General features: G+C 39.6%; 1 protein-coding gene across 1 annotated transcript; it reads right to left on the minus strand.

Annotated features, from left to right (window-relative positions):
• Nucleotides 1-543: 543 nt before the first annotated feature.
• Nucleotides 544-3,392, minus strand: LOC309505790 (paraneoplastic antigen Ma3 homolog; the record flags this gene model as incomplete). The annotated part of the gene is made up of 2 exons (XM_082179248.1): nt 3,246-3,392; nt 544-3,151 (listed from the first exon to the last, which is right to left on the minus strand). The coding sequence occupies exon 2, from the start codon at nt 2,224-2,226 to the stop codon at nt 544-546; it is 1,683 nt and encodes a 560-aa protein (XP_082035374.1). The 5' UTR covers nt 2,227-3,151; nt 3,246-3,392.
• Nucleotides 3,393-8,679: the final 5,287 nt, after the last annotated feature.

An 8,679-nucleotide genomic window follows, 5' to 3' on the forward strand; every position in this document is an offset into this window, starting at 1 on the left:
TGCGTACTCGGGCCACATGTTGTAGTAGTATTGCAAAACTGTCTGATCTTCTGAGAAACTTGGATTTGTCATAGCTTATTCCACGTTGGTATAACTCGAGCAAGACATTTGTGCCAATTAAGACAGGAACCTTGCTATTGAACTGGTTTTCAGGGACAATGAGTGCTAAAACAGAGATTTGCTCTTCTGTTCCAGTAACAGTCTCAGGAAAGGTTAAGTGGACTTCCACGTACCCCAGGTAAGGCACTGCTTGACCTCCAGCCCCTTCGACCTCGAGAAGATTGTGTATCGACTGAACAGGTAAGTTTGACATGTATTTAGAATGAAAAGTCTCTGAAATTGTTGTTACTTGGGATCCAGTGTCGAGAATGGCATCACATTTCATGTCTCCAACAGAGATGTTCGAAATGCAACGAGGTCCCACAAGTCCAGGCGGCAATTTGCAGCCAGAAGAACTACTGCTTTCAGAAGAGCACTCATTGTGAATCATCGCTATGGGACATTCGTTGTCCTCAGCTCCTGGTTGTCCCAAGGCAGGAGCCTCTAGAAGTTTAAAGATGTTTTGTTGGCTGCCTGCTTGGCCCAGAATTTACTTCGCTTTTCTTTGAGCTCTGCATTCTTTTTCCGGACAAGGCCTGGATTGGGTTCAAAAGTGCACTTTGCAGCGATGTGGCCATCACCTCCACATTTAAAACAGAACCAGGGCTTAGGTGGTGTCGGATATTGGGGGTTTGAGTCTCTATATGAAGCTTGCGCGAGTAAACTTTCAGTCTTAGCAGGCGGTTCACTTTGGGCTGGACGGCTCTGCACTCCCTCATGCCTTTCTCCTTTCCTTCCTTGCTGTATTAGCTGTGCAACCTGTTTCCTCAACTCTGCAACTTCCTTTTCTAGTTTAGAATCTGTCTCGTGTTTCTTTGTTATAGTGGGGGCAGCTTCAGGTTCAAATACTGGCATGCTCATAACTGAATGAACATGTGCAGCAGCTTTCGTGCTTCCAAGGTGCTTTTTCATGCGATCCATCTTTGCTGCTCTCCTGTCCTCCTCGGTTCTCAACAGCAACAACAATTCTGGGAATGAGGGGGGATTGGGTCTCCTGTGTTCGAGCTGCAGGCCAATGATCAGACTCTGGTCCCAACATCCCCTACAAAACTGCCGGAGTAAGTACTTGTCAGACTCTGCAGCTGAAACTCCCCCTCTGGTTATGGCTTTGGTAAGGAGAGTCTGGAGACGGCCCAAATAGACAGAGGGTTTTTCACCTGAGTTTTGGTTAGAGCCCAGGAAGGTAGCGAATAGCTCCTCTCCATCTTCGACCACTCCAAATGCGGACTCGAGCTGGGTGAGGTAAGCTTGAGGGGTTGCATTTGTCCCAAGTGGCTTAACAATGTCCGCTGCTGGGCTGAGGAGGCTCTCCAATATTCTCCTTACTTTCTGTGAATCAGAGACAGACTGGTCCTTAAGAAGTAGGTCTACCTGAGTACGCCAGGAATCATAATCAACTTCTCCATTTGGTTTTGGCAGCCGCCCCGAGAATGTACGGATCCTGCTTTGACTGTAGCTAGACGGTGTGGAGTCACTGCGAATGAAATGTTCAACAATAACTTTTTGGACATGAGGTGGGTTAACTGTGCCTTCATCAAGAAATGGACTCCTTGTAGCAGTAGTTGGGATGTTGCGGGTGACTGCATCAAATGGATTAGCATTATCATTGTTGGTTTGCATATCACCAACTGCACTGCTACCATTTGTGGAGACAGCAACAGGGTTTTCGGAGGGCTGTAGCTGAGTATCTGGGCTTTGCGGAGTGGCAAGTTCTGTCTGGGGCTGGGCACTCTGCAGTTCACTTTGAAGTGCTTCCCAAAAGCCAGCTTTACTAATTTCAGCAAGAGAGCTCAATTCAGCTAAACATTTCTGAGCAAGTTCTCGTCCTAGTTCTTCTTGGCATAGCTCACGGACTGTCTTAACACACCAGGTAACTGCTGGATCATTGGGACTGGGCAAGCTACCTAGTTGTACTGGGTCGAGTCTGGATATTGTTCGCTCTGCTGTGTATTCAATGAGTGCACGGCCTCGAGGTTGTTCTGGGTCGTTGGGAACTCTAACTACTTTCTTAATGTCCCCGTTAACTTTAAAGAACTCTGTAATGTCATCATCAGAATAGGCTTCGTCTATGCCTGTGACATATAGACAACTAGGCCCATGCACATTAAACTGATTGCAAAGGTCCATTTTGCAGTAAACACGATCTTAGTGTACTTCAGCTTTAGGGTGGAGTCTATTGTACACACTTTACCAACCTCCTGGCTGGCTCGCCACGACTGTAACCCTACAGTGATAGTTCTGCTTATAAGCAGACTAAGAATCTATTGTAGGAATGATCTAAATCTAGATTCGATGAGGAGGTTGGCTATGTACTAATCATATGGTCCAAAACTAACAGATTCCACCCCAAATGAAGCACAGGACAACAGATTAAAGTTTGAATGAAGTTCTTATTAAAATTATTTTCCTTATTTCCTTATTCAAAATTCAATATTTAGTTCAGTTCACACAGCTTTAGTACCATTAATATTCACAAATCGGCCACAACTTTTGAGATCTCATGAAACAAAACAAAAGGAAAATCTTTCAAAAGAAAAATAGTTACCCTTGAGTGCACTCAAATATTTCAACTGTCCAACCACCCCTTCAATGCTTAGCATCCATATCAACCACCCAATGGGACCGTTGCAGCGCTGTTAGTTGAGGCAGTGGACCAAGGAACCAGGCACCAGGGCGAACAGAGAAGAATCCAGCTTCGATGGAAAGAACATCAGGGATCCGGGACCAGAAGAAGCCTCAAAAAAAACCAGTCTACACAAAAATGTGCAGAAAATTAACTAATGTTCAACTAAATGTCCTTTTTCATCTTTTTATCACTTAAAAACCCATATGTTCAATAATACAACTTAAAATTAAAATCAATAAAATGGAATTGGACAAACAAAAAGTACAGTATAGCAAAGTAACTCAAAATTGACATACTTGACTCAAAATAAAATCATTTCCTTTCAAAATGCACTTTTCATTGTACCAAAATTAGAATACACAACAAAATGTACCTGTAGGGTAACATCCACTGCTATTGTAGATAGCCAGACTGGTTTTTAATCCACTGTAATCCACTGTGACGTTGAAATGTAAACTTTTTAGTCATTTCACCATTTTAGCTTCAAGCTAATCAACACAAAATTATAGTTCTCACTCACCGAGATAACTTTGTTTACAACAGGTGTCGTATAATGTTCAATGCAGTTCAACCTCGAGGATATATTTCAGCTTCTAAATCAATTTTAATCGTAATATTTACTTCTGCTCGAGCTCCCGTTTTTCAGGCTTCTTCCAAGGCAAAACGAATGCCAGGAAAACAGCAGAAGAAGAACGTTTCATTGTGCACTGCCACCCAGTGGCGAATTAGATATTGCACTTGTTTTAAGTGTTTGCATTAAAGATCATTTCAGGGCTTTATTGGGGGAAAATTACCAGGGTTACAAGCTCACCAGGAAAAATTCCATTCAACTAGGTTGTGATGGCAATAAATAAAAATAAATAAAGTACACTACATCACTGATAAAAAAAGAAATAAAAAAAAAGAAAGTCATTTCAATGAAAAATGTGTCACACTGGGACTGTCAAAACTGTATTTTACTTTAAAATGACATGAGACTGGTCCTACTCCTTTCATTGTCAGAAAATTTGAAGATTGCTTCTCACCTTTGTGAGATCCAGGGATATCACTCTTTTCCTCGAAGGCTAATATCTTTCATTAGGGCCTCAAGTCCTCGCGGGAGTCTCACGGTACTCTCCCAGACCACTTGCTCCTCCATCCTTGAAATTGAGGTCTGGAATGAATCTTATCACCTCTCATTAGCTTCATTCCCATTCTCCTCTGCCCCTTTTATTGTTTAACGTTAACCTCCTCACATCACGGCAGAGCACCGTTCACGCTTTTGGGGGAATTATGTTCGGCCAGGCGCATTTCATGAAAGTCGATCCCTGACTTCTAATTCTGTCCCCCCGTGGATGCAGTTTATCAGGTGACGCTTCCGCATCCAATTGTGCAAATACACTGTGGCTCAATTCAGTGTTTGCTGAAACATGCCAGACTTTTAGTTTTTCCATTATTTTGGCTTTGCAACAATTTAAAGTGCCAGATGAATCAGATGGCTTCTGTTAAGCTAAGTTCAAATGTAATTGTCTTTGTCACAGATGTCTTAAAAACATCTGCCTCTGGGGGTGATAGAAAGTAGGGAATTTAGTTGCTAACAACAGCCTGAGAAATTCAGGAAATGTCTTCATATATCACACTCTATCAAAGAAAATATTTTCTTGTACACTCTGAAACTGACATTAAGAAAAACTGCTTTATAATAATTACATTTAAATTTAGTTGGCCATTGTAGGTTCATTACATCACTGAATAGTTCTGTTATAACAATTGAGAGCCTATATGGTATTTCACCGCCAATCACGTCAAACCTGACACAACTCAATTTTGAATCTACAGTTTAGAAGATATATTCGAATAAACTGAAATTCTATCTATAATGTATAATTATATCTATATTTCATCTATAATTTTAACTATTTGGTCTTAGTTGACCTAAAGAAGTTTGCTAATTACAATAATGTTTCACAATAATTAACTACATTAGATAACACAAACTAAGAATGAACAATTCTTCTACAGCAATTATTAATCTGAATTTATGTAAATTTCAGCATTTACTAATACGTTTTTAAAATCAAAAGTTCTATTTGTGGACATTGGTTAATTCACTGTGAACTAACATGAAAAGTCCCAATCTTTTTTATTAACTAACATTAACAAAGAATAAGTGTTTTGAAAAATATATTGCTTACAGATAGTTCATATTAGTTAAAGCATTAAATAATGTTAACACTGAGACCTTATTGTAAAGTTTTGAAAAGTTTTAAAAGCCTATCATTTTGAAGACAGACAGCTGATAGATAGATAGATAGATAGATAGATAGATAGATACTACTATTCCATTTGTCTCTGTTTTCAATGACTTTTATTTTGATATTCTTTTGTCTTGTTTTCCCTGTGTTCAGTTCCTGTATGTTTAGTTCCTGTTTCCTTAGTTGCCATAGTTAATCATTGTTTTATTGGTTAGTGTCTCACCTGTTACTCATCCTCTTGTGTATTTAAACTCTCAGTCTTCATCTGTTCTTTGTCTTGTTTTAACATTTCGTGCTGTGTTTATCTATCTGTATTGTTTCTAGTGGTTATTAAATATGATTTCATCGTTCTTCTGCATCGAGCACCTTTTGTGGATTATCTAGTCAAGCGTGATATTCATAAATTCCACTTCCTGTCTTTCTAATTCAAATTCCAAATCTTCCTGTGGGAAGTGGACAAAAATTAACACTCATGCATTGGAATTCTTCTAGTCAATTCTTTAAGTGTGAATTTTGCCAAACGTTGCTACGTAAAGATTTGCCAAAATGTAATAAATCATGTTTGACCTTTGAGTTAATCCAATAATACAGACTAAGGAAGAAATATTAAGAGAAATATTAAGAGGTCCTCATTATAGTATTCTATAATCTAAAACAACACCCAGAGGTATTCCAGCTGCTCCAAACAACATGCAGTGATCCCCATGATAAATATTCCATCCGCAACAGAACACTGACCTCCCCGTCCTCACCTTGCTCATGCAGAGAGCACATCCCTATAGGCCATTGAAAAATGCCTTTGATTATGTGGATGCGATGGGAATTGTGGGCAGGGCTCTAGAAATGTGAGCAGACTCAGGATGAGCAGTAAGAGCTCTTCTCTTGGACAAATGGTATAGAAGAGGGCCCGGTACGTGTGCGACTGTGCCCGTCTAAGTGTGTGCGCTCGGGGATCGGGTAAATGATCCGTGCACTCTTATAATGCCTCGACAATAGTCATAGCCATACAAACGCAGCTTGAAATAAGTGTGCAGTCTCCGCCACGGTGATACTATGAATATTTTCAGCGTCTCAAGTCAGATTACTGAAATTTAAAGACATGCTTGACTGTGCATTGGCGGGTACAGTTTGTACTGAGTCATAGGGAGTTTCGCAATCATATTGCCTCTTGTAGTGTTAACCCTGTGAGGCGGAACAGAAAACTCTCTTATTTGAGCTGAAGTGAAGATAAAAATTGGGACTGTCAGTTTAACCTGATAAGTTATAATCATAGCTTGACATTAACAACAGACTGCCAACTTGCCTAATGCAGGTGGATTTCAGCAGTGACGTGTAATGCAGTCACTTATACTAGCCACTTTGGCGGGTTGAATTTTCTGTATAATATATACATTTTTCAATTTTAGTCTTTTTAAAAGGCATCTGAAATAATAAACTAAGTGCAATGTAGTGTTGTCAAAAATAATGTTTTTTGGAGACATAACGATACTGAAATATCTGAAAGGCTTCCAATACTCATTTCCCGCTCTCTCATCGAGTTGACACACACACCCGCCTCCCCTCACTGAATATTGGATGAATATTGTTGGTGTTGCAGGGCTTGAATTTTGGCGTGGGATTGTGCATAATTTTACTAATTCCTGCAGATTTTGTGCTCCGCCCAAAGTGCACACACATAAATCCGCCTCTCAGTACTAAATTGAGTTCTTGTTCGCTGCATATTGTGCTTAAACACTCAAATACAAACAAAATAATGTCAAAATGCCAGTCTTGGGGAGTATTCTCGTAAATGCACTCAGTTATGTCTTACGTGAATGTTAACATTTGAGAAGAAAATGCATGTGTAACAGTTCAATTGATCTGTGTATCAGGTCTTAAAGTGACAGCAGCCTAGTATACCTTCTGCCAAATTATGAGATAATATTAAAAATATCTATAAGGCAGTTTTTCCCCATGGTATCGATGTCAAAATTGTGGCCAGTGAAAATGCTGAGTGGCTAGTAGCTTTGGAAAACCACTAGCCACAGTGGCTGGTGACCATTAAAAGTTAATGTCAAACCCTGGTTATAATGTATTAAAGAATTTGGGCAATTAATTGCTAACTTGGAATATCCAACGCATTCTCATCCTAGGGCGTCATATACTGATGCTTTTAACATTTCGTCTACATCCAACGCACATGGCAACCTTTAGCTTCAATATGAGACACAGATAGCTTTGTTTGGTTATGGGTAGGTTTAGGTCTGGGGTAGGGTTAGGGTTATACCGCTAGGAGGCGCCTATCATGGTGTTTTGGTTTCCCCATTATCCTGCCTGTTTTCCTATTTAGTTTCCCTGGTTATTAATTATTTCCCAGACCTGTTCCATTTGACATTGATCACGCACCTCGTGTATTTAAGCCCTATGTTTCCCTAGTTCCTGTGTCCGGTTTGTTCAGTGTGGTTGAGAATTAGTTTACTTCTGCAATCTCCTGAGTGTTTATTTTTTTAAGTTAATAATCGTTTGATTCGCTTGATTCCTCGCATTCATGCACATTACAACAACCAACTATGACAGCCTATTACACTGTACAAAAAAATAATAATTACAGTAAAACACAGTAAAAAGTTGTTGATGAAGATTAAAATGAAGATTACTGAAGTATGCTTTAAAACTCCTCATATAGTGCAATTTGCTATTTGTAGTTTCTCTGCAAACATTTGTGAAATTTACTAGCAAATGATTGAAAATTGTTTCTACACCAAAAAAATGTCAGTGTACCTTTGTGTTTTTGCGAGTCCGCAGTCAACTAACTTTCAGTAATGATTTTCAGTCTCACATTTGTGACATATCTCATTGTGTGCCCTTTTATCTCACAATTATGACTTTATTTCTCAAAACATGACTGCAATAAACGTAACTGTGACTTTATCTCAAAATATGACAATTTGTTTCCTCACAATTGTGCATTTATTTCTTAGTTTGGACTTTTATTTTATTTTAATCTGAAGCAAAAACTGGCTTCCATTTTTTTTTTGTTGCAAATATGCAATTAATTAATTGGTTAATTATTCATTTTATTTAAGCAAGAGTCTTGTACGAGCCAGGTGTATTTGGAGGGCCAGCTCTCAGAGCCTTTCGCTGTCACAACTGGAGTATTACAAGGCGACGTTCTAGCTCCGTTACTATTCATCATAGTAATAGATTACGTCTCCAGGCAATCTGCTGGAAGCTTTGGATACCTTACACATAAAGGTCGTCCGCCCAGGAGTAATACGAGACCGCAACGTGGTACAGCAATAGCCAAAGAATCTAGAGCCGAACGTAAGCTTAACGATTTAGCATTTGCCGACGATATTTCACTCCTGGAAAATGATCTCACCAGGGCACAACAACAGCTCACCCAACTACAACAAAAAGCTGGTGCAGTCGGGCTAGAATTAAACGAGGAGAAGACTGTCCAAGTCCAAATGAATGCTTCCAGTGACAATGAACAACATCTACTAATTAACGGAAAGGACGTTGAAATCGTAGACGAATTCAACTATCTTGGATCCTACATCATATCGACGGAGAAAGATGTCAAAAATCATATCTCTCTTGCATGGGTGGCCTTTACTAAGTTAAAGAAGCTGCTTACCGCTCCACCACCCAAGCCAAATATAGAATTCAGGACTCGGCTCTTTAATGTAACTTGTCTATCTGTGTTGCTTTATGGCTGCGAGACATGGGTTCTAACGA

This window comes from Leuciscus leuciscus (genome assembly GCF_965113295.1).
Source record: "Leuciscus leuciscus genome assembly, chromosome: 9".
Classification (NCBI taxonomy): Eukaryota; Metazoa; Chordata; class Actinopteri; order Cypriniformes; family Leuciscidae; genus Leuciscus; species Leuciscus leuciscus.